This window comes from Peromyscus eremicus, chromosome 6 (assembly GCF_949786415.1).
Source record: "Peromyscus eremicus chromosome 6, PerEre_H2_v1, whole genome shotgun sequence".
NCBI lineage: Eukaryota > Metazoa > Chordata > Mammalia > Rodentia > Cricetidae > Peromyscus > Peromyscus eremicus.
The window spans coordinates 81929984-81956671 of NC_081421.1; the positions used below are offsets into that span (position 1 = coordinate 81929984).

Genomic DNA, 26688 nt, shown 5'->3' on the forward strand with positions numbered 1-26688 from the left:
CCTCTGAGGTAAGTAGGCCCCTCTGTTTTTGCATCTGTCCATGAACATGAGCTGTGGTAAACTGGCTGTCTGTGTAGCTGTTTGTCTTTTTTCCTTCAGCTCATCTTTTTTTTTTCTTTAAGATTTATTTATTTATCATGTATGCAGTGTTCTGTCTGCATGTATGCCTGCATGCCAGAAGAGGGCGCCAGATCTCATTACAGATGGTTGTGAGCCACCATGTAATTACTAGGAATTGAACTCAGGACCTCTGGAAGAGTAGCCAGTGCTCTTAACTTCTGAGCCATCTCTCCAGGCCCCTTCAGCCTATTTTAAAGCCTGTGTCAGAGAAATTATTTCTGCTTTCTGGGACGATGTGCCCCTGGGCAAAGTTTGTGCCCAAATGACCTCCTTCTGGCCTGGGACCACTGCTGCCCCCAAATACCTGGTTCCTTCTTGAACGAAGTTGCTGCCATCTGTGTAGAGATCACATCTCTGGTGATTAGAAGAATGTCTGTCAGGTCGGGTTGCATACCTTGGATGATGTCTAGCATCTCCAGTGAGTCGTGGATGGGCTCCTCAGGGTTGTCTGTGGTCCGGCAGCAGGGTGGTAAGATTGATGGACAAGGATTTATCAAAGATCAGTCTGTCCTTATCTAAAAGAAGGGCTTGGAACTGAGTCAGACAGGCATTTGACATCTACAGATTGGTGGCATCCCTCAGCAGGGTTTCCACAGTGTGTGAAGCTGTTACAGTTAGAATCGGTCCCAATGTGAGCCTGTCAGCTTCTTTTATAAGAATTGTGGTGGCTGTGATGGCTCTTAAATGTGGAGGGGAGCATCCAGAGGCTACAGGATCTGGTCTCTTTGAGATGTAAGCTATTGGCCTTTAGACCCAGGGTCTAGGTCAGTACTCCCTTGGCAATGACCTTTCTTTCATGGACATAAAGATGGAAGGACTTGGAGACACCGGGACAGTTAAAGAGTACAAGGGCCTCTTTTAACTTCTTAAAGACCTGTTCATGTTTCTCTATCTATTCCAAAGGGTGGTGCCCCTGGCTGTAGCAGAGTCCAAGGGTCTGGCAATTTCAGCAAACCCAGGTACCTAAGGACAGCAATAGCTCCCAGAAACTCTCTAACATGTTTCTTGGTAGTTGGAGCTGGATTTGCAGTACGGCTGCTATACAGGCCTGGGAATGCAGTCTTTCTCTTCTCTCAGTTCATATCCCAAGTAGGTAACCTGAAGTGAGTAAATTTGGACTTTCCTTTTAGAAACTCCACAGCCTAATTGGGCTAGAGTTTCCAAAAGGTCTCAGGTAGCTCTCAAACAGTCCTCCTCATCTTCGCAGCCAATAATAAATCATCCCCATAGTGAAGCGAGGTTACCTCGGGATGCTTGCTATGGAAGAGACTTATCCTGGTGGGGTGCTTCATCGAAGGTGGTGGGAGAGCCTTTGAACCCTTGAGGCAGTGTGGTCCAGACTACTGGTCCCAATATCCCTGGTTCAGGGTTGGCCTCTTCAGATGTGAAGATGGGCTGACTTAATGACAGGAGGATGGAGAAGAATGCATCTTTTAAGGTCAATACAGTGTAAACTTTACTCTCTGAGAAAACTGTAGGGATCTGTAACAGTCGTGTGAATGATTTCTACCTATTTGTTCACGTCCCTCAAGTCTTGTGGTGGTCTATAGTCTTGAGTTCCAAGCTTTTGGACAGGAAACAAGGGGATATTCCAGACAGACTGACAAGGAGTAAGTATGCCTCATTCAAGAAGGAACCTGGTGCAAATCTTAATCCCTTCACTGGCTTCTGAGCTGATGGGGTATTGCTTAACTCAAAAGGGAATAGCCCCAGGTGTTAGTTGAACTATGATGGGTGGCACATATTTGGTCAAGCCAGGAGGATTATCCTCTGCCCAAACTGTAGAAATTTCCTGGATTGACAAATATTTCCATCCCCCCCTTCCAGAGAAAGGGTTGGATTTTGAAGGAGTAGATATTCCTCACTTATTGGACAGGCTTTAGCAGGGCCTCCCAATTGCAACTTAGGAGTGTCTCCTGAGAATAATAATGTTGCATGGAGCTTGTTCAGGAGGTCCTGTCCTAGTAAAGGGTAGGGACATTCAGAAATGAAGATAAAAGAATGAGTCACATAGTTAACAGTCTGGTCATTGGTTCATTTATATTCTTTAATATCCCCTGTTGCCCCCTGCATTTTCATTGTTTGGTTGCTAAGGGGTCCTGGGGTTACCATAATACCAAATGTTTAGCCCCCATGTACACCATCAGGTTGGCCCCTCATGGTGAAGATTACTATAGGCTCCTGGAAGCCTGGTTCAGAGGAATCTTGGCCTTGCTGATCCTCCACAGACAGGATTGGCTTGGGTTTGGGGGCCTACCTGTTTTCATCATGGACATTCATTCTTCCAATGACCTGTAGGCACAGTGCTCCTTTTGTAAATGTTTCCTTTTTTTTATCATGGAGGTCATGGGCAGTGTTGAAAGTGACTGGAGCTTATCGTGTAGCCACAGTGGCCCACCCCATTTTCTTTGCCAAAATCTTTTCCAAGATCTTCTTTGCTGTCTCGGCTGTCAAACACCTTCTAGGCTACTTCTAATAGTTCTCACCTGTGGTGATATATTGTATCTGTTAATAAAATTTGCCTGAAGATCAGAGAACAGAACAAGCCACTAGATTAAACACAGATGCCAGGCAGTGGTGGCACACACCTTTAATCCTAGCACTCTGGAGGCAGAGATCCGTCTGGATCTCTGTGTGTTCAAAGCCACCCTGGACTACATGAGATTGACTCAGTCTAGGAGAGAAAACAGAGCCAGGCAGTGGTGGCATACACCTTTAATCCCAGTACTGGGAAGCACACACACCTTTAATCCCAGGAAGTGATGACTTGGCAGAGAAAGTTCTATAAGGCATGAGGAGACAGGAACTAAGGCTTTTCAGCAGCAGCGTCCCTTTCAGCCAGAGGCTTTTTCAGCTGGAGCCTTTCAGGTGAGAACTCAGAGGATTTCAGTCAGAGGATTCATGGAATTGGTGAGGTGAGACGTGGCAGGGGCTTGTTCCTTTGTTTCTCTGATCTTTCAGCATTTACCCCAATATCTGGCACTGGGTTTTTTATTAAAAGACCTATTAGAAATTCATGCTATACAGACTTGTTCTTTCCTGAAAAATCTTTTATATCTTCTATGTATGACCATCTTTTGTATCTTGCTATATCAGGGCCAACTGAATAACAAAGGCCAGGTTAAACACCTTGAAATTTGCCAGATTCTCTGAGTTTATAGAGGTGTATAACCAATAGGTGTCCAGGAGGCACTCCAGGAAAGCTGAAGGCTATTTATCTGGGCCCTGTTTCACATCTGCTACCTTGATAGGTTAGTGGTTAGTGGGTTTTCAAGCTGCTGGTTTCATCCCTCCTCCTCCTCCTCCTCCTCCTCCTTCTTCTCCTTCTTTTTGTTTTTGTTTTGTTTTTCAAAACAGGGTTTCTCTGTATAGTTTTAGTGCCTGTCCTGGATCTTGCTCTGTAGACCAGGCTGGCCTTGAACTCATAGAGATCCACCTGGCTCTGCCTCCTGAGTGCTGGGATTAAAGATGTGTGCCACCACTACCCAGCTGATTTCATCCCTTCTGACATGACCTGGTGGTTCTAATCAAGTGACCTCCTACCTCCCTCTGTGTTGTAGTCACATTGGGTTCTCCATGGTGACAGAGCATGGTCGATTGCCTCTACCCTCTGGTCATTTGTTGCAGAATATTTGTTTAACTAGGCAAAGATGTGTTGCACTTGCTTAAGTATATAAAGATGTGTTGCTTTTTTTCCTTGCCTGCCTAAGGCACCTGACTGGTCTAATAAAAAGCTGAAAAGCCAATAGCAAGGGAGGAGTTATAGGCAGAACTTCCAGGCAGGGAAAATAATAAGAGGATAAATTTAGGCTCAGAAGAAGAGAAAAAGAAGAAAGAGGAAAGAAAAAGAGGTGCCAGGGAGATGCTAGGGGCCACCCAGCCAGACACAGAGGAAGCAGGAAAGTAGGACATATAGGATGTAAAAAAGGTAAAAAGCCCCAAGGCAAAATATAGATGAATAGAAACAGGTTAAATTAAGTTAAAAAAAAGTTAGTGGGACAAGTATAAACTAGGGCTAAACATTCATAATTAATAATAAGACTCTGTGTCTTTATTTGGGAGCTGGTTGGTGGCCCAAAGAAAGTTCCAACTACAAATGGCACCCAACATGGGGCCCAAATTTCCACTGAGGGCCTGGGCAAGATGTATCCAATCTGATCTGAGTGGCTGGGCTTATTGAGGGTAACATTCACCACCTCCCAAGCTGTCTGAGAATCAAAAGTACCCCTGAGGGGGTCAATCAACCCCAAATGTGAGCTATTCAGTTTCATAGAATATTTGGAGGCAATTCATAGTGACAGGATAATCATAATCCTCCTTGACTATGATGGGGGTAACGTTTGTCATTCTTTAGAACACAGGCTAGAGGGCTGTTTGGCTTGCTAGTTATTACCCATACTGCCCATCTGTTCAGTCACCTCAACTCCAAGATAACCCAATTAACACAGAACACAGAAAGTACAAAAGACTGAGACAGCAAAATGTGACCAAAGACGAGACGAATAAAGACAAGTCAAACAAGACACAAAACCAGACCAAGACCCTCAGGTGGGCAGGGTGATGTCTTGCTTTTTGCCCTGGATGAAAGAGTATTGGGTCTTATCAGACCCCTGCTCAATCCAGATCTGGATTCTAATAGAACCAAATGCCACAGAAAATTATTGTGATTTACCCAGGGAGGCCTCCATTGATGCTTGCTGCTTTTCTCTGCATGGTAGTTCACTCTGACAGTCCATGAAACCAAAAACATACCTTGGAACTGAAAGGGAAAAATCAGTAGCCATCTTGAGAGATGCTTCCCCCTCCCCTCCTCCAAAGGTATTTGCTGACCAGCAGTTTTAGAAGTGACCAGAAGTTCAACTTATAAGGCTGGGACAATAAATCTATGTATCCTGGACTTGGCAAAACAAGATATGGGGAGTAATGGGCTCAACTAACCTCTGAGGAAAATAGGACTGGAACAATAAATCTGAATGTATATATACTGAATTCAGCAAAAGCAGGACATAGGGAGTAAAAATTTATGTCTCTGTAGATACTCTGAATCCTGTTAGCCATCAGTAACCTCATGCTTATAGTTCAGCCAGTAACTTCAAAGAACTACCTCACTCCTATCCCGACGCATCCAATCCCAAGCTGCATGTAAACCTTTCCTATATAAACCCCTTAAAGTGAGTGCTGGGGCCATCCTCCTCCACCACTGTGTTGGATGTTAGATGGCAGACCAAGCTTGCTTGTTTTGTTATTAAAAACTTCTGTGTGCTTGCATTGGATATTGGCTCTGTGATGGTCTTGCTTGGGGGACTTGCGACCTGGGCACAACAGAACCTTGGAACTTCTCAAGGTGCACACCTCCTGAGGTGGCCCTTCAGCCCAGAGTCCTGGAATGAAGATATGGCCTTAGAATTTGGGAGGGTGGTCTTATTTCACTGGGGCCTCCAGAAAACGTTAATCCTCTGGGTGAGAATAAGACCACTACCACAATTTTGAGCCATATTTGAAGCAGGCTTTGTTTTATTTGGGTGTACCTGAGAGCTGCCAGTGACTGTCTCCTGTCAGATTAGAGAGAGAAGTGCTGAGTTCATTTCTTGGGGTCCTTTTAAGGAGTAAAATGACAAGTAGTTGCAAAGCAGCTTTACAGAAGGGACACAATAGGGCAGTTAGGAAGGGCAGAAAAATCTCAAAAAGCAAAAAACAGTCATCATGTAGTCACTGGTTAGGGAGGGTTAGGGTGTCCTCAAAAACAAGTCAGAGTCGTGGGTTAGAGCAGGTCAGGTTCTGGGAAAGAGAAACTTTAAGACAGAAACTCAGCCCTTACAGTAAATGGGAGTTTATTTTTAACAATACAACAAAATGGCTCCTGCCTTCAAAATGGAGTCAGGCAGGTTCCTGAGCATCCTGTAGTAGTCAAAAGAGGGTTGAAACATTGAATGCTTTAAAGCCAGATGTCATGACCCAAATCTGCTGTCTCCGTACATAGAAGATGAAAGCAGGAAGATCAGGAGTTCAAGGTCATCCTTGGCTACATACCCAGTTCCTGGCCAACTGTGAGAGCTAAAGTTATGTTTTAAGCTTTAATTACTATGCCTAAGAGATCCATGAAACAAAAATGCCTGTGACCTATATGCCCCTTGCCCAAGGACAAATACTTCCTGAAATGCTGGAGGCTGTTATTTATGGGAGATAACAAGCCACATGTTTCCACTCCCTAAACAAGTTTGTTTGACTCAACTACACTGAATGTGTTTGATCACATGTAGGGGGGACGTTCATAGGCAGGAAATATGTCAGGATCATTTGCCCCTGATTGGATGTAGGCAGGAGGTACATAGGGAGTCTACCAGGATGTATGCTTTCTCCTGATTGGACCTGATGGGAAATGTGGTGAATTGTGGGTTTTGCCTTTTAAGCCCTGCAAACCATGATGAGAGGCCATTTTCTGGAAACCCAGACATGGGCCTGGTCAGAGTCTATCAACCTGGCCAGTATTTAATTAAAGCTTGCTTCAAATTTGACTTTGAATTGTGGTAGTGGTCTTACTCTCATCCAGTGGGATTAACACAACTGAGACCAGAGACCTTGCCCCCCCCTTCACTGACCCCCAAAAATGAATGCCTTAGGGACAGAATATAAATAAATGAACCAAGAAAACAATACTCTGTTATCCAACAAGTTTGTGCAAAAAATGCATGGAGATTATCCATATTTTAAAACCCCAAATGATTGCTGAAAGCTGATGAACAGGGATTGATTTGAGCTCAGACTAAGACAACTTAGGCCGCAGCCTACTTGAGAATCAGTCTTGGGCCCTGGAAGCAGTCAACCAGCCCCATCCCTGAGGGCCTTGACAACCATTATTTCCACTGGCTGACATAAGCTTCCCTACAGGATTTTGCAGAGAGCCAGCAGCTCCAAAGATTCAAACTGGTCACACGGTGAAAGGGTTAGTAAGTACTGTCTCTAATCACGTCTAATGTTGACCGAGTGCTTCGTGTACACCACGCACCAGACGAAGTGGATTATCTCTTCTGTCCTCAAGCCGTCCACAGAAGCAAGGAAGCCGACTTGATGCTGTTAGTTAGCAGGATTCCCTGGCGTGTGCTGCAGTGGGGAAAGACTGAGCTTGCTCGACACAGAGAACAAAGTGGCGGGGAGTGGGAACATACTGCGACAGGAGTGTTTTCTCTGTGTGAGGTTTTCGTGGCAATAATAGCTGGAGTCTTAGCTCCCTTTAAACCTCCTTTAAATTGATTCGGTTGCTCACAGTTTTAAATATATGCACCTTCTTTCCCACTACCTTTTCAAATTTAAGTCAAGTTCTGCTTAGTATGTATAGTAGGGTGGAGCCCAGCCCATAAGAAAAATCCCAATGGAGCAAATCTCCCTGGAGTTGTTTACCCTGGGGGTCAGAGAGAAAGAAGTAAGGTGGGTGAGATACCTCTGTGTTGTACCCTTCAAAAGACTGGGTGTCAAGAAATGACACAAAATGCCCTTCCGAGCTGGAAGTATGGTCACAGGCGCTGTGGTTATGACCTGTGTCCCTAAAGGCCCAGGGACAATGCGGAGTAGTGGAACAAGGCTAGGCCTTCGCTGCACACATACACAAGTCCACAACGTGCAAATTCCAGGTCTGATTCTTACTAACAGTGTGCATTCAAACCGGTTGCATTGTCTGTGTGAGATACATTATATTTGTCTGTTGTGGGGAGCAGTGTGTGGGAGCATGTGTGTGGGAGCATGTGTGGGAGCGCGTGTGGGAGCGCGTGTGTAGGAGCATGTGTGGGAGCCTGTGTGGGAGCCTGTGTGTGGGAGCATGTGTGGGAGCACTGTGTGGGAGCATGTGTGTAGGAGCATGTGTGGGAGCATGTGTAGGAGCGTGTGTGGGAGCGTGTGTGGGAGCGTGTGTGGGAGCATGTGTGGGAGCATGTGTGTAGGAGCATTTGTGGGAGTGTGTGTGGGAGCATGTGTGGGAGCATTGTGTAGGAGCATGTGTGGGAGCATGTGTGTGGGAGCATGTGTGGGAGCATATGTGGGAGCCTGTGTGTAGGAGCATGTGTGGGAGCATGTGTGGGAGCATGTGTAGGAGCATGTGTGGGAGCCTGTGTGGAAGCATGTGTGGGAGCCTGTGTGGGAGCATGTGTGGGAGCGTGTGTGGGAGCATGTGTGGGAAGAAGCCAGAGGCCAGTGTCAGGTGGCTTCCTCAGTTACTTGTCCACCACCTTTGCTTTTTTGAGGTGGGATCTCTCACTAAATCTTGCAAGGAAAAGTATCGGCTCATGACCCCCAAGACCAGGTTCTCAGCACAAAGGAGATTTATTTACCCCAGAGAGACAGAGGGCAGGGATAAGAGACAAAGGCAGGAGGCAGAGGAATGGGAAGAAAGGGAAGGGAGCCAGGGAAGAGGGGACAGGGGTGTTTGTCCCAAGGGGACAAAGGACTGCCTCTGGATAGAGAGGAGACAGACGTGGCACATAGGGAAATGACAGTTTATAAAGGTACAAGGGCAAACCCTGTGTTAGAATGAGGTGTTCAGTTTTGATTGGGCATATTAATTAGGTGAGCCAACGGGGGCGGGGGGAGGGCTTTTGATTGGTGGATTTCAGTACTTTGATAGCTGAACTTTGGTAGTCAGCCTCAAGAGGGGGGATTGGCTAAGTAAGGGAATAGACTTTGGAGTCTACCTTTGGGAATGTAATCTAATGGTTTTTAGCAAGGCAGAGGGAATTGGGGAGAAGGGCAAGGCCTGCCAGAGCCACATCCCTTCAAACCTGGAGCTCACCTATTTGGAATAGCCAGGCTGGTCAGCAAGCCTCAGTGATCCTCCCCAGGACTGGGATTACAGGCACACAACACCATGGCCAGCTTTTGCCCAGCTTTTGATCCAAACTCAGGTCCTGTGCTTACTCAGCCAATACTTAACCAACCAAGTTATCTCCTCAGCTCCTGAATAGATACATCCCAAACCTTGCAAAACCCAGCAAGCTGAAAATCTTTATTGCTGGTTTACAAATGAGAAAAAACGAGGCTGAGGAAGGTTAAGTACAACATGTAAGATCTCAGGATGAACTAGGATCTGAAGCTAGGTGCCTTCAAGATCACGGGCGCCCTTGTCTGTCTTCCCACGCTTCCTAGTTCTGCATAGCCTCCCTGAGCTGTTTCTCCAGGTCTCCTCTAGTTGGCTCTCCTACACAGATTAGAAAGCATGTTTGGATTCCTCTACTATGACACAGCAGAGTGAAGGCAGAGCACACCAACGCTGCCAGAGATGCAAAGCTGCACAGGTCGTAAAACAGTCAAACAGATAAAATGGCTTGAATTTCCCGCACTGGAATTAGAGCAGGTCACCCACCTTTTATCCTGTTTCCCTTTATCCAATGCTGGTCTTTTCCCCTAGCAATTGATGAATTTATCATAATAATCTAGCGAAAAATTTTCCATCAATAAAACATTGACCTGCAGGTGTCAGCAATTGCACTCCTGATTGTGACCCCACCCCCACCCCCCAAAGTGTTTGCACCGGGGAGTTGTGTGAACGTGGGTGAGTGTCTTGACTTTGCTGGGCTTCTTTTCTCCAGGAAAGAGGCTCTTACCTAGCTTGTGGGGTTCTTATGGAAGTGAAATGAACATGTAGAAAGCTCTTAGCAGTGTGTGGTCTGTGCATTACATATACAAGTAAGTGAAGTAAACACTAATTTTGCCCCCACATTGCCTTTTGTGGAATTCTGGCCAGCACATCTTAGCCTTAGACACAGCCAAGTGGATATGGCCATTTTCTTGCGCTGATCTTTGAGAACAGAGATCTTGCCCTTCCATTAGGCTTCAGCTGTCGTCTCTTCCAGTCAGCCATAGGCCGGATTCTGAGGTACCATTCTGAGGTACCATTCTGAGGGTACCTGTTGTCAACTAAGTGTATCGTATAGTCTCACATGGGTGCTAGCCTACACAGTCCAGAATATGCTTCCACTTCTCTTCCACCAAGGCTTCCCCACCAGGACATGGACCTCCTCTGAACACTGTGGGTCTCACCAGTGTTTCCTCACGGCCACAGTTCTCTGTTGTCTCAGCGTCCCATCACTGAAGTCTTACTTCAAAAAAGAACTCACCAAGGCAAGCACAGGAAGTTCCCCAAACTTCTGCATGTCAGAAGCGCTAGGTGAGCATAAGACAAACAAACCAACAAATGAACAAACAAACCCAACAGTTATTTCTGGGCCTGGTCCCATACCTAATTATGACAGCTGGGCATCTAGATCAGAGACTGCTGTTCTTTCACTGGGGTTCAGAAACAAAAGGAGAAAGGAGACTCACGGAATGGGACAAGGGAGGATAATGGGGGCTGAACATGAGCTAAGAATAATAATATACATGTAAATTTTTCATAATGACACTTACGTTGTTCTTTAACAAAAATTAATTCATTAAAATACATTAATAAATTGTTTACTTGTTTTTGTTTTGAGACAGGTCTCTCTACATAGCCATGGTTGTCCTGGAACTTACTATGTAGCTCTGGCTGTCCTGGAACTTACTATGTAGCTCTGGCTGTCCTGGAACTCTCTACATAGCCTTGGCTGTCCTGGAACTCACTATGTAGTCAAGGCTGTCCTGAAACTCACAAAGATCCACCTGCCTGTGCCTCCTAAGAGCCAGGATTAAAAGCGTACACCACCATGCCCAGCTAAAAACAAATTTTTTTTTTTGAGACAGGGCCCAATTATCTAGTTCTTGCTGGCCCAGAACTCCCTATGTAGACCAGCCTAGCCTTGAACTCACAGAGATCCATCTACCTCTGTTTCCTGAGTGCTAGCATTAAAAGTGTACACTCTCATGACTGGCAAAAATAATTTTTTTTTAAGTGAACAAAACTCAACTCTTCCTATTTGTGATTTTGAAGCATTAAACTCCACCTTTAGGACTGTCTTGACTCTGGGGAAGATCTCTTTATCAAGGGGCTCCTGGAGCCCCACCCTCCCCCTCCGAAGCACTGGCTATCAGTAGATCCTATGAGAGGAGGGATGCTGTCTTTAGTTGTGTGTCCTCTGCTGAGCCCACCACACCCCAACAGATAACCCCAAACCTAGGGTCACACAGATGGCCCTGGCAACTCTTGACATGAACACGACAGAGATGTTGTGGAGAGTGGACAGGGATGGTAGGAAAATGGGAAGTGAGTGTTGAATCTGCAAAGTGTACAGATATGAAATTGTAAAATTAATAATAACAATAATAATAATAATAATAATAATAATAATAATAATAATGGCCAGAGAGACAGCTCATTGGTTAAGAGCACTTGTTGCTCTTGCGGAGGACCTGGGTTCAGTTCCCAGCACCCACATGGCAGCTCATGACCACCTATAACTTCAGTTCCAAGGGATCTGATGTCATCTTCTGGGCTCCACAGGCATACATGTGATGCACAGACATACATTCAGGCAAAACATTCACACACATAAAATAAAAATAAATATTTTAGAAATACATACTATAAAGATCTCTTTATCAGTGACACGTTTTGCATCTCTGATTTATTGAGATATTTCTGTATGTTTGCCAGGCTGGCCTTGAATTCGTGATCCTCCTGCCTCAGACTCCTAAGTTTTGAGATGACCAGCATGTGCCCTTATACACGGCTTTCTGGTTGGTCTTATAGATTAAAAACAAAAAACAAAATTCATCCTCTCCATTGGATTTTGATTGGTTTCTTTGGAAAGGAGCTTTCTTTCCAAGAGAAGGGAAGCTTGCTCTCTCTTCCTCGCTGGCCTCAACTCATGTCTAACTTCACGCTCCAGTTCCTCTGGGCAGAGTTTTAGAGTTGCTTCCAAGCACACACATTCTTGACTCCATAGCTACGCTTTTAAAAACATGATTTCTTTTATAAGTGTGGGTATCTTTTCTGCATGGGTGTCTGTGCACCACTTGTGTGCCCAACGCTCTCAGAGGCCAGAAGAGGATATGGATCGCCACCACCACCATCACCACCCCGGAACAAGAGAAGAAGAGTCACAGGTGGTTGTGAGCTACCATGTGGGGGCTGGGAATGGAACCCAGGTCCTCTACAAGAACAGCCTGTCCTCTTAACAACTGAGTCATTTCTTCAGACCCTAGAGCCACACCTCTGCGGACTGAGCACACGGCCGCGTGCGCACGTGGGAGACAAATCTTATTCACACGATTCTAAAATCAGGCTTCTGGCATTAGACAGACATTGTTCTAGGTACAACAGATTTATGTTATATAGCACTGCTTTTCTCTCCAAACATGGAAAGAAGCCATTACAATGTGAGGGGAGCGTACAGAACAGGCTACAAGATTGAGGAACCCCTGAAAAGCTGTGTGTATGTCAGTCGGCCACGGTCTCAGACTCTGCCCTTGGCTGCCGCTCCACCCGACGCCTTCGCTCACCCCGAGAGCCTGATGGCAACCTTTCCAGCCACAGGCCTGCGGTTCTGCTTTTCCCAGAGGCTCTGGCAGATGTCTTCTCACATGCTGCTCTGACTCAGTGAAGTCTGCAGGCATGCAGCTCAGCTTCCCCGGGAACTTGTGCCGAGGGCGTTTGTTATCCCACGTTTCCCTAGCAACTGCTGCTAACTGACTCCAGCTAAAAAGTCCCAACTGAGGCGCGTCTTGGGGTGGATGCTGTCCTCCTGAGGGTGACCTGACTGCTGTGGGGGTACACGCCCGTCCTTCCCGCGGGGAGGATGCTGTATGGCAAGCTGTTGAGACACTCATGAACAGGATATATTAAAGTCTATAATGGAGTGCTGGGCAAAAAGGCGCGTTGCCTGCAATCCTAGCACTCTGGGAGGCTGCGGCAGAAGGATCCAGAATTCAACGCCAGCCTGAGCTACATGGGGTTGGGGTGGGCAACGTTCTGTGGTGCGTCGCGATGTGAAGCCTCGGAAGAAATTTCTGCTAAGCAGAGCTTTTATGCTTGCAGGCTCTGGCGATGAGCTGACTCACTCTGGCAGCCTTCCAGGGCCTTCCTGGATCGTTCCTCTGTACCGTTCTCTCCTCTCCACAGCTCATCTTGACTTCTCTGCAGCTGATGACACACTTGACCTTGCCCTGTCAAATTACAGAGTACGAATTACTCCGGTAAAGGCCAGTGGGGCCTTTCCTATCCTACGGGCGTTCTGTGTTCTAAATAGCTTGTTTCCGTCGCTGCTCGTGAACAACCCAGGGACTCTGCGGGAGAAATGAGAAGAGTTTTTAAAACGGAGGACAAATTTTTGCCGTGGAATCATACAGAATGAATTCTCACTACTCACCTCGCGGAGAGTCTGTTTTTACCTGGGGCCCACCGTGTCGTTCCTCTTCCCTCTGTAAATCACTGAAGGGGCCGGGGAGAGGACACGCGTGAGACCCGGTCCCCGGGCAGACTTCTGCTTAAGCACTCAGTTTGTTAGTGTTGACGGTCAGCTGGCTATTTCTACAGCACTTCACAGCAAGCACTGAGGAAAGCCAGCTACCAAACTGTTCAAAGTGACCAGGAGTTTCTGACTAACTAGCGTGTTTCACAAAACCAACCCTCCAAGTGCCTCTGAGCTCACATTACTGACTGGATGAGGAACATTCCTTTCACTCCCAGCCCAACTTGCTGGGTCCCAGGCAAGCGCCACCATTTCATCCATCCAGGCATTTGCAGAAGAGGAACATAAACCCTCTACTGCTAAGGAGGTTGTGGGGAGGAAAGTCCCCAAAGCTCCCCAGGTTGGGCAGGTGACACAGTGCACCGACTGTCCACCTGTTGCTTTCTCCTCCAACCGGGCATCAAGCTTCCTGCAACAAAGGAGCTCTCCTGAATTACAGCCCTGGTCCTCAGACCTGAGGCCGCTTCACTCTGGTGGGCTTGTTAAAGCAAAGTTGCTGGGCTCAGCCTCAGAATTTCCTGGTTACTAGGCCATTGGCCAAATCCCAGAGACAGCATTTTTCTTTCCCTCCCTCCCTCCCTCCCTCCCTCTCTCCCTCCCGCCCTCCCTCCTTCCCTCTCTCCCTCCCTTCTTTCTTTCTTTCTTTCTTTCTTTCTTTCTTTCTTTCTTTCTTTCTTTCTTTCTTTCTTTCTTTCTTTCTTTCTTGTTTTTGTTTTTCAAGACAGGGTTTCTCTGTGTAGCCTTGGCTATCCTGGAGCCTGCTCCGTAAACCAGGCTGGCCTCGAACTCACAAAGATTTGCCTACCTCTGCCTCCTGAGTGCTGGGATTAAAGGTAAGCACCACCACCAGCAACAGAGCATTTCTAAAAGCTTACCAGGAAACACTGGTGATGTTAGACTTGAAAGGGAAAAATCAGTAGCCATCTTGAGAGAGGTCCCCCTCCCCACTTCTCTAAAGGTATTTGTTGACCAGCAGTTTTAGAACTGACCAGAAGCTGAACTCATGGGAAGATAAGGCTGGAACAATAAATCTATATATCCTGGACTTGGTAAAACAGGATATGGGGAGTAATGGACTCAACTGACTAGAAATTGAACTTGTGGGAGAATAGGACTGGAACAATAAATCTGAATGTATATATCCTGGGCTCAGCAAAAGCAGGACATAGGGAGTAAAAAAACTATGTCTCTGTAGATACCCTGAATCCTGTTAGCCATCAGTAACCTCATGCTTACAGTTCAGCCAGTAACTTCAAAGAACTGCCTCCCCCCTACCCTGCTTGTCCAATCCCAAGATATCTAACTCTCTGGATGTAAACCTTTCCTATATAAACCCCTTAAAATGAGTGCTCAGGCTGTCCTCCTCCTCCCGCTGTGTCAAGTGTTTGGAATAAGGACCAAGCCCGGGGCTTGCTTTGTTATTAAAAAACCTCTGTGTGCTTGCATCGGATATTGGCTCTGTGGTGGTCTTGTTTGGGGGTCTTGCGAGAGGGCACAACAGACTCACATTTTGAAAAACAATGTGTTAAAGTATTATAAGGTTAAAATGTAATTATGTTAGAAGTGGCACATTAAAATGTTAATATCTAGAACATAACAGAAATTTATGAGGTGAAATTGATCCTGAATTAGTAACTACCACTTACTAATTACTACAGGCCTCTCACTAATTGGTTACATTTCATTTGACCTTTATTATGTTTTATGAATCGACTATTACTTCAGTTTTCAGATGAGGAAAAACTAGGCTTAGGAAATTTAACTAATTTGGCTAAGGGCAAATGAGAGCAGCAGGTTTTGAATCCAAAACTGTCTTGTAGAAAGTCAATTCAACCAGGCATTGTGGTGCACGCCTTTAATCCCAGGCCTTGGGAGGCAGAGGCAGGCAGAGTTCTGTGAATTCAAGCCCAGCCTGGTCTACATAGTGAGTTTCAGGCTAGAGGAGGCTACATAGTGAGATCCTGTTCCACCCCCCACCTCCCCCAAGCGTTAATTAGTGGGGTTGACAAGATTTTCGCTAATCCAAGAATCAAGAAGGACCAAAAATCTTAAGCAAACAGAATCCCAAGGCTCCTTTTAGCAGGTTAGAGGGCCCTTGCCAGCCAGGATCCTGATCTGGCCAGTCCTGTGTTCTTCCTAGATATGCTTTCCATAGCCCTGCAGAGGCTGTCAAAGGACTTACTCAGAGAGGGGGAGGGGCTGATTCTCTCCACGCGGCGCTATTCAAAGCATGCTCAGCCCTCACCTCATTAGCGGCGGCATGGAGCCTCTGCCCCTGCCAAGTGACAATGTGCCTTTGATGCGGCTCTGGGGAGCTGTGCACACGGTATGGAGAAGCCCCGCTTACAGCAGCGGCTCTCAGCCCTCAAGTCCCTTTAAAGTCATCAGAAGCGCCTTTTAAAACCCTGCTGCCCAGCCTTCACCTTGGAACAATGCTGCCAGATGTTCCGGGGCCAGAGCCCCAGCACCAGGAAAATGGAAGGTCTCCAAGGAATCTTAATGTGCAGCAAGGCTGGAATCATCTTCTAAAGTATGGATGAGGGGAGAAGGAAGAATCAACTGCCCTCTGAAAAATATTTGCATTTTTCTCTGGGACTCTCGCAGAATGAAAAGACTTCAACATCTAAAGGAATTCATCTCGGTTTGTGCGGTGTGAAGGGAAGCACCCTAGTAAGGGAAAGGCTATGGGGGAGCAGGGCACTCTTGCATCAAAGAAACGCTTGGGATTCTTTGTAATTATCGAATAAGCTTTGATCATGATTTCATTAAGTAACTACAAAACACAGCATCACAAATTCTCCCCTATCTCTATGCATGGAGGAAAAAAATCACTTACCCATCCCAAGTGTACTTCCAGAACAGGCGACTGTAAAAAAAAAACAAAAACAAAAACATAAGCATTGAAAATACACTCGTTGATGTATTTATTTATGGTGTGTGTGTGTGCGCGCGCGTCTGCACTAGCGTGTGAGTTTGCATGGGTGTGGAGACCTGAGGCTGATGTCAGGGGTCTTTCTTTGATGCTCTCCACTGTTGGCGTTTGAGACAGTGTCTGTTTCTCCTGGAACCTGAAGATTTGCATAGGTTGGCTAATAAGCTTCAGGGATCTGCTCATCACCCCGCCTCCCCCAACGAGCACTGGGACTACAAGCGTGTGCTACCTACCACACCTGGCTTTTTACTTAAGTTCTGGGGATCCAAACTTGAGTCCTTAACATTGTGTGGCAGGCACTTTACCCACTGGGCCGTCTTCCCCTCCCTATTGATGTATGTCAGATGGAAAAGCTACACATTTAAAAAAGAAGAAAAGGGCTGGGCGTGGTGGTGCACACTCGTAATCGGAGCTACTTAGGCAGCTGTGGCCACTGTGGGCAATTTAGCAAACCATTGTTTCAAAAATGAAGTTTTAAAAGAAGGCTAGGGAAAAGCCCCGGGGGTGGTGGTGGTGGGGATGTTAGCTCTGCAGTATGGTGCTTGCCTAGCATGCACAATGCCCTGAGTCTAATCTCCAGAACGGCAAAAAAACAAAAACAAAAACAAAAACAAAAAACAACAACAAAAACAAAAAACCAAAACCAACCAACCAAACAAACAAATAAACAAGCAAAAACCCAATAAATGGAAAGTAGGCCAAAGATAAGGAGAAAAAAACTCAAATAAGAGAAGGCAATGTTGAGGTAGGCGAGCACAGTGAATGGTTTGGTGGCCTGCGACTCTACCAGGTTTGGGCTGTACACACAGTCCCCTCTTCTGACGATGCATCTGGCAGCCTAGCTCCTCTGCAGGGCACAGACTATGCACACATGTCCCTCTCCAAACAACGCACCTAGCAACCTCAGGCGCACATTTGCACCGAGCTCCATGTCCACCCCTCTCTGACTGTGGGATAGGTTTCTCCTCTCCTAAGAACAACCACCCATGGACAATTTCCATTAAAAAATATTCCAAATGTATCAGGGTGGGAAGAATGGAAAGGATGACCTGGCCTGAACTGATTTGGGGCTCATGAGTAGTAAGGCAAACTATGTCCTCCAAGTGTGCTTTAGGAGGGATCCTCCAGTTACCATTCCAAGTCTGTGCATAACTGGGCCTGTATACAGTTTAGTGACTTGCAGAGAATTGTGGTAGATACAGACTTGGGAGCTATTGAGTCTCAGTTTCCTTATTTATAAATCGGACACAGTAAGGTCTGCTGAATCTACTTAGGGTTATTTTGAGCATTCAACCAGATATAAATGTGAGGATACTTGTTAAGTTGTAAAATATCCAGCGAGCATGACATGTTGTTATTGAGAGGTGAGCTCATCTTCCAAAGAGCTCATCTGTACCCCAAGAATCTACTCAGAAGGCTGTGCTATGGGCCAGATTATTTGCAGGGGGACAAGATTTAAAAAAAAATAACATTCAAAGCATGACATCTAAGGCTGGCGGGAACACCCCTTCAGGAAGAGCTGGCCATGTGCTGTCACCAGGAGCCATCTTGGACTTCCTGTCACCTCCGTTTAATTAGAAAATTAGACTGCTTATCAGTAAGGGTTCATGACTCATCTTTTCTTCTTCCTGTGTTCACCTGCCAAGTTCCATGGCCTTGTTATTGCGTTTCTCTTCTTTCTCTTAGAAGAACATGAAAAATATATGACTGTGCCCTGGTAGGGTAGCAGAGGGTGCTGGAACACAGAACAAGAGAATTGCTAATGTCTCCTGCCAGCTCTGCTGAGATGGCCTGGCTGACAGCCCTGGTTTGCGATCACAGCCTGTCTACCCACGCATATTTCCAGCCCTGATTTATGATTTATAAATTCCCTTTTCTTTGATCCTCAAACTTTTCCCTCATCCTCATTCTCAATCTGTGCAAATGAAACTTCAAGACTGTTTTTTTTTTCTTTCTTTCTTTTTTTGGTTGGTTTTTTGAGACAGGGTTTCTCTGTGTAACAGCCCTGGATGTCCTGGAACTTCCTTTGTAGACCAGGCTGGCCTGGAACTCACAGAGAGCTGCCTGCCTCTGCATCTCAAGTGCTGGGATAAAAGGTGTACATCATCATTGTCCAGCAAAGTTCAAGTCTTTTAAGGTCCAACACGACAAGGTGTCAAGTGACATCTCTAGACTATGTTTAAAAATCTGTCCCCAGATCTCCAATCACTTTAATTCACTTTCTATGAAAATACTAAGTATCTGGTCCACATTAAATAACAAAACACCACAATTCTAAAGAAGTCTGAATGCCTGCAGCTTGTAGACAATCCACACCCAACAGTTAAGTGGGATTGCCCTGCATCTTAATTCACGGGGCTGAGTGAAAGGTTAGTTTTAATATTTTTCGGGTTTATTAATTTTGTGTATGTGAGAGTGTGGGTACACGGATGTACACAAACCATTGTATGTGGAGGTCCGAGGACAACTTACAGGAGTCAGTTCTCTCCCTCTACCGTGTGCTGGCTAGTTTTATGTCAACTTGACACCAGCTGGAGTCATCTGAGAAGGGGGAACCTCAACTGAGAAAATAATGGGCTGTAGGCAAGCCTGTGGGGGCGTTTTCTTGGTCAGTGACTGATGTGAGAAGGTCCAGGTCATTGTGAGTGGTGCCACACCTTAGCTGGGTTCTGTAAGAAAGCTGGCTGAGCAAGCCAGTGAGCAGTGTTCCTCTACAGTCCCTGCGTCAGCCTCCACCCTAACTTCCCTCGGTAATGGAAGTGCAAGCAAGTAAACCCCTTTTCTCCACAAGTTGCTTTTGGTCATAGTGTTAAATCACAGCAATAGAAACCCTAACGAAGCCGGGCGGTGGTGGCGGCTCACGCCTTTAATCCAAGCACTCGGGAGGCAGAGCCAGGCGGTCAGCCTGGGCTACCAAGTGAGTTCCAGGAAAGGTGCAAAGCTACAACAGAGAAACCCTGTCTCAAAAAACCAAAAAAAAAAAAAAAAAAAAAAAAGAAAGAAAGAAAGAAAGAAAGAAAGAAAGAAAGAAAAAGAAAAGAAAAAAGAAACCCTAACGAAGACACACAATGTGGGTCCTAGGGATTGAACTCGGGTCATTGGGCTTGCGTGGCCAGGCAAGTGCTTTCACCCACTGTCCTGGTTAGTTTTTATTACCAACGTGACATAGTTTAAGTCACCTGGGAAGCAGAACCCTCAGGTGAGGAATTTTCTCCATCAGATCGGCCTGTGGACATGGCTGTGGGAAATTGTCTTTCTTGACGATTGATAAAGGAGGGCCCAGTACACTGTGGACAGTACAATCCACAGGCAGGGGGACCTGGGCTGTTTGAGAAAGGGAGCTGAACCTGAGCCTGAGAGCAAGCCGGTAAGCAGCATTCCTCCGTGTTTCCGGCCTCTGACTTCCCTTGATGATGGACTGTGACCGATAAGACAAACAAATCCTTTTCTCCCCTTACTTGCTTTTGATCGTGGTGTTTATCACAGTGACCGAAAGCAAACTAGAGTACCCACTGAGCCATCCTACCAGCCCCAGGGTTAGTGTGAATCTTCCTTGTGTGTTTTTCTTTTGGGTGCTGGGGCCTTGCGCATGCTATGCTAAGTGCTGTACCACTGAGCAGCGTTCAGCTCAAAGGTTGGTTTTAAACTAAGGCTCATAACTTGATTTACCTGAATATATCTTCTTTGGACAGAACGTAAGCTTCAGTCCTGTTTCAGCAACTGGTGAGACCATCACAGTGTACACGTCCCCACAGGGGATGTCGGTGACATCGCAGAAACTCAGGCCAGCACTTGGGGCACACGTGAAGATGCCTTTGGAACCATAGAGGTCAGTACTGTAATTGGCAGAGCCCCTGGAGGCTTGCCAGTAGATCCGGATGCCGTTAGGGCCCAGCCTATATAACTTGACCCCCAGCGGGCAGCAGGCACCTACAGGAGAAAAACAAGCCCAGAATTATTCATTTCATCATCACGTGAGCACAGCGGTGTGTTCAGTTGCTACAGAGGGGAAGCGCAGCTTGAGTCCTGTGCATAGAATGATTAATCTCTGGTTAGAATACAGCAAGGTTCGAAGGGCCACATGTGTTCTTCCCATGCCGAGCTACACGATCAGAAGTCCGTGTGTGTGTGTGTGTGTGTGTGTGTGTGTGTGTGTGTGTGTGTGTGTATGTGGGGGGTGGGGCTAATATAGACCACTGGCGAATCAAAGATCTACAGTTGGCAGAGAGATGCTGCCCTGCTCAAGACTCAAGCAATGAGTCCAATGCCCACGATCCTGTCAAGACATAGCACGATGCCCCGATTTCACTTGACTTTAGTGGGACTAAACTGAAATATATCACTGTGTTCACCTAGCAGCTGGGAACAGTAGCACACCTTAAAAGCAGCCACTTCTGTGACGGGCTTGTGAGCAAGTTGCCTGGTCCATGCTTCATCTGTGCTAACTGATTAGATACTCTGTGTATCTCTGCGTAGCCCTGGCTGTCTTGGAGCTCACGGTGTAGATCGGGTTGGTCTCTATGTTAGAGATCTGCCTGCCTCTGCCTCCTGAGAGCATCATCACCACCTGGCTTTGTGTCAGAGCAACAAGAAAAGCAGCTAATATACCTGGCTTAATTTATTCTTTTTACTTATCGAAAACAATCGTATGGTTTTGTTCTGTTTGAGATAGGGTCTCATTTAGCACAGGCTGCCCTGTGACGCAGGATGACCTTAATTCCCTGACCCGGTCGCCGGTCCTTCCCAAGTACAGAAATTACAGTCATGAGCCACCTTGCCTGGACTGATTCAACTTATTCTTTTTTTTTTTTTTTTTAATTGTTTTAGGGCTGGCAAAGTGGCTCAGCTGGTAAAGGTGATTGCCACCAAGGCTGACCAACTGAATTCAATCTCTGGCCCCCACGTGGTGGAAGGAGAGAACCAGTTCACGTACGGCGTCCTGTGACTTCCACGAGTGAGCGTACCCTGACACAAAATTACTTAATTTAAATTTAAAATGTTAGGTGGACGAATAAGCAGTCCACCATCTTCTCAGAACTGGAAGTGAAGAGGAAAACGAGGCAACAATAACTGAAAGCAGTGGGCTGGCACTCGGACAGGACATTATAAATGCCTCCATGCGGAGGCCAGGCAGACATTGCCTTTATTTCTTTCTTACCGAAAAGGAACTAGAATCATGGACAATAAAGGCAACCAAGGTTGTGAGAGGCCATTTCTAATTTAGGCTCCCAGGTAAGACATTTTCTACAAATTTGGCTGGACTGTCTGGATACCAAGCACCAGGGATGGTCCTGTCTTGGCCTCCCCAGTGCTAGGACTATAGGCGTATGCCATCCCAGAGCTGTTACGCTCCTTTTCCACATGAGTGCTGGAGATCAAACTCATGCGTGTGTGGCAGACACCTCACCCACCCGGCCAATCCAGCCAAATTGGTGAGTTCCAGATTTGGTGAGAGAATTGATCTCAAAAAATAAGGTGATGAGTGACTGAGGATGGTTAGCAACATCAGCTGTCCCCTACCACACACACACTGAGAAAGTAATCCGAATTTGAGGGAAGCTGGATAGAGATGCAACATCTTTTTTTTTTTTTAATGATTTAAATTTTTTTAATTTTGTGCATTGGTGTTTAGTCTGCATTTATGTCTGTATAAGGGTATCAAATCACTTTGAGCTGGATTACAGACAGTTGTAAGCTGCCATGTGGGTGTTGGGAATTGAACCTGGGTCCTCTGGAGGAGCAGCTACGGCTCTTAACCACTGAGCCATCTCTCCAGCCCCATACCATCTTTTTAAAAGGGAAGGACAGACTGGGCCTAGACCAGAGACCATGGACTCCTTAGCGATTGTGGCGGTTTCAATGAGACTGGCCCCCACAGCCTCATATATTTGAAAGCTTGGTCCCCAGTTGATGGAACTGTTTGGGAAGGATTAGGAGGTGTGACCTTGTTGGAAGAGATGTGTCACTGGGGTGGGCTTTCAGATTTCAAAACCCCATGCAGGCCCAGTCTCTCTCTCTCTCTCTCTCTCTCTCTCTCTCTCTCTCTCTCTCTCTCTCTTTCCTTGCTCCAGGTCAGCCAAGGCTACACAGAGAAACTATATCTTGAAAAACAAAACAAAACAAATAAAAAACAAATGGAAAAAACGTTGCCTTGGTCACACTGAACAGTAGTTAAGACATCAATGTTCAAGAGCTAGAGTTCAGAGTTCACTTACTGAAGGAATAACTTTGGTGGGCACAGTCCGCGGTCAGCCCAGTGGGGCTAATGGCCTTTAGTGCCACCGTGTAGTTGATGCCGCACGCAACGCATCCCAGAAGGCAGTGGTTCTGACGGGTGTGACACTTAGACTGTCCGATGTGTGACTCCAGCACCGTCACGTAGGTTTGAGCTGCTGTCCCAATAGTCCAGCTCACGTTGATTAGAGACTGGGAGACCTGAGCTGCTGTCAGACCAGCTGGACAGCACGGCACTGATGGAAAAAAGGGAACAGAACTGAGTTTCACCCCACGGAGTACTGGTAGACGATAACCAGTCACCGGGCTTTGAGGCTGCACTCGGGATAGAGCCCTTGAGGAGCAAGCTGAATCCAGTCCCGGGGGGCTCACAGTGGAAGCGGAGAATGTACTCCACAGTCCTCTGACCTCCACACACAGCTGATATGTTCACACACACACCCCCATCATACATGTGCACTCACACACAGTAATAAATAGCTAATAAAAAGAAGAGGACTTTGCTCACGTTTTACTCAAAATCCTAAATTTCCTATGTTTTCTCTTTTTAGTGTGCCACCACTGCCCAGCCAGTCAATGCTCTTAAACCACTGATACATCTCTGATACATCACTGATACAGCCCCAGAAACTAAACCCAGGTAGTGTTTTTAGAGAAAAATTAGAGGTCTCAACTAGAGATATGAATAATCAGATCATTTTCTTTCTTGTTAGCTGTTTTGACAGCGGCTTGGGATAATATAAATTCTAGAGAAGGTTTCTGCAGGGTCGGCGTATTGCTCCTTAGATGGGAATGTTGGGCAAGACAAGAGAATTCTGAAGATACATTTACAAAACGTGTAAAATGACAAAGGTTTTTTTTTTTTTTTTGTTTTTTTTTTGTTTTTTTTTTTTTTTTTTTTACCTCTAAGACTGGGACTCTTTGAGTACTGTAGTACTGTATTTCCATCATCCTTAGGGCAGATTAAATAAAATCCCTGTCCTCAAGCAAGGACTCACCCAGTCAGGGTTGCTCCATACCTGTTTCCAGGGGCACGCTGTAGCTGGGTAGGCTCTTTCCCGCCTGAGTTTCAGCCACGGCTGTGACGGAGAACACAGAGCCGCAGGGCAGGCCCTCAATCATGCAAGTCTCCCCGGTACTGCTACACCGGAACAGCCCCTTCTGCCCGTGGGCAGTCACCGTGTAAGTAGCGCCTTCATTGGTAGATCGCCAGTGCACATTAATCGTGGAGAATGCATCCTTTGAAATATTTTTTATCTCAGGACTGCAAGGAGCTAAGAAGTGTTAGATTAATAAACACCAGAGTCAAAAATGCCACACGTGCCATTTGGTCTAAAATGGAGTCCTCTCCCTCCCATCCCCCTAGCAAAAAAAACCAAAACAAAACAACAACAACAAAAAAAACCATCGGGGCTGGGAATGTGGTTCAGTTGGTAGAGGACTTGCCTAGACACACTAAGCCCTGGGTTTCATCCCCAGCACTGTAGCGACTAGGCTGGGAACCACACCTTGAATCCCAACATTTAGGAGGCAGAGGCAGGAGCATCAGAAGTTCAAGGTCATCCTTGGCTGCACGGTGAGTCTGGACAACTTGGGCTACATGAGACCCACTTCAAAAAAGAAAAGTAGATTGAAATGGAGCCATGTATGGTGGCTTATGCCTGTAATCCTAGTACTTGCAAGCTGAAGCAGGAGGATTGCTGTGAGTTGAAGGCCATCCTAAGTTAAAGAGACACTGTCAAATAAATAAATAAATAAAATAAGTTATCTATTAAGAAAGATCACCTGGTGGGGGAAGGAATAAAAGGAGAAAATGACAGAATGGTAAAATATATTATGTATGGATGAAATTGTGGAAAAGTATTCTTTCTTTTGTTTCTTTTCTTTTTTTTGTCCGGAGCTGAGGACCAAACCCAGGGCCTTGTGCTTAAGCGCTCTACCACTGAGCTAAATCCCCAACCCCCAAAAATATTCTTTCAAAAAACTAAACCTACAATTTTCAACCATACACGCACGTAGGTCAGATTCACAGAACCTTTTTGCAGAAAAATGTTGACATTGGCATAGGGTATTAGGTTCCTGCAGTTTTGCGCCAACTGGAAAATAAAACATTTTGAACTTCAAAATCCAAAATACCCAGGACAAACATCTGCACACCTCATGGAGAGAGCAGGCAGGCAGTCTCCAGTGGCAGCAGGAACAGGATGGCCGAGGTCAGTAATCTCTGCCCCCAGCCCCCATCTCTCGGTGACCTCTTCTCTTACTGTCTTCCTTTCCACTTTCCCTTTTTAACTTTCTTCTCTGCCTCTCCTCAATTCAGTAATCCGTGTGTGTCCGGGTGTGGGTTTGGACACGTGCATGCAGTGCCCACAGAGGCCAGAAGAGGGCATCAGATCACTGGATCTTGAGCTACATGAGGCTGTGAGCCGCCTGATGTAGGTGCTGGCAACTGACCTTCTATCCTCTGTAGGAGTAGTAAGCACTCTTAACAAATGATCCACCTCTCCAGCCCCCTTTTATGTGGGTCTTGCTGAATAGCCATCGTGAGGCACATAGGGAGGGTGACGATTCAGACATCAGTGAATGACAGTGTAGGAGTACCGTACCTGTGGTGATGTAACGGGAAGAGCAGGACAGATTGCTGCCCCGGACCTCGCTGAAGGAATACACCGTGATGTTGTACTTGGTGTCACAATCCAAAGCAGAGAGGGTGCAAGCAGGAGCAGGGTCGTTGCACTCCACCACACTGTACCCAGCTATGGCCTTGGTTTCATAGAGTTCGGCACCACGCACAGGAGACCAGGCGATTTCCACTCTGTCACTGGACACCAACACCGGGCTAATGTCATTAGGACAACAGGGAGCTGAAAGCGGGATCCCAGAGGGAACCAAGGTCAGTACAGGAGCCATGCCACCAGAGGGGGATAGTGAGTCTTGCCACTGCCTTCCTAAATGACTGCAAGATTGGTCAGCTCCAACCTCGACCTTATTCCCACCGCACCCGGGGCAAGTCCTGATGTACCTGAGGGTACATCAGACCTCCCAGGTCTACACCTGACCTTTGCTCTCACTTGTCTATGTCTTGAAGAATTTTGGTCTCTGCTAGAAAACCCGATCTCTTCTGTCTGATAAAGTCATACTGAGCCTGAGTCCTCAGACGCTGTCAGTCTGCCTAGACTCTAAACAGATAAAGATGGGGTATGCGTATATGAGGATTTTACTAGTAACTCTTAGAAGAGGCCCAAAGAACCCCACTGACAAGTATCTAGTTCAGCTTGAGATTTCTCTGGTTTTCTTCCCACCTGCATTCCATCCATTCTTGAACTCCGGTTCGAGGCCACTCCTGTGCTCTTGAGACCTTGTTGACAACCTCTTCTGAATTCCCAAAGCACCAATTATTCAGATCCCTCACCCTGGTAGAGTTTATCATAATCCACCCTTGGAACACTTTATAATTATAATATTCTATAAATAATTCATTTCAAGGCACCCACTCAACCATTCTCTAAAGATCTAGTATCTCCGTATGCTCGTAGCACTGGGATTAGAAACGATGACAGAGAAATAAATCACACACCATCCCTGCCCCATGTAAGCCCCAAGCCTAGAGGAGGAGGAGGAGGAGGAGGAGGAGGAGGAGGAGGAGGAGGAAGACAGTGATGGTAACCAAGACAACAGATGCTGATAGTGATGTAATAGTGCTGCCAGTAAAAATATTTGCCTTCTGCTTTATCACATACAAAGACCCTTTTCCCATCTGTGTTGTTATTGGCCCATTTTGCCGTGGAGGGAGGATGTTGAGGGGGTGGGAAGGCACATACCATTAGCCTACTGTGTGAGTGAGTTAGAGTCAAGGTTGGACTTAATCCCTGGTGTCCGACTCTAAAGCCCTCCACACCATGTAGCATCTGGGCCACTGCATGTGTCGTGTCCAGGGAAGGACTGTGATCCTGAAATGGAGGGACTGCCTCCCCTTCAGAACCTCAGGCAGGCCCGGGGTTTGAGTGGGAACTTCGTTTTCCAGGGTAG

The 26688-nt window shown here is 46.4% G+C and overlaps 1 protein-coding gene across 1 annotated transcript in view; it reads right to left on the reverse strand.

Moving 5' to 3' along the window:
* Positions 1–12328: 12328 nt before the first annotated feature.
* Positions 12329–26688, reverse strand: part of Fndc7 (fibronectin type III domain containing 7) — a 35303-nt gene continuing 20943 nt past the window's right edge. Inside the window, exons 7-13 of the mRNA XM_059266608.1 lie at positions 25266–25523; positions 23679–23933; positions 22641–22895; positions 20095–20355; positions 16330–16359; positions 13392–13453; positions 12329–13308 (exon numbers count right to left, since the gene is read on the reverse strand). Of these exons, the coding sequence (XP_059122591.1) occupies positions 13410–13453; positions 16330–16359; positions 20095–20355; positions 22641–22895; positions 23679–23933; positions 25266–25523 (1103 nt within the window). The 3' untranslated portion in view covers positions 12329–13308; positions 13392–13409. The remainder of the gene's footprint in view (positions 13309–13391; positions 13454–16329; positions 16360–20094; positions 20356–22640; positions 22896–23678; positions 23934–25265; positions 25524–26688) is intronic.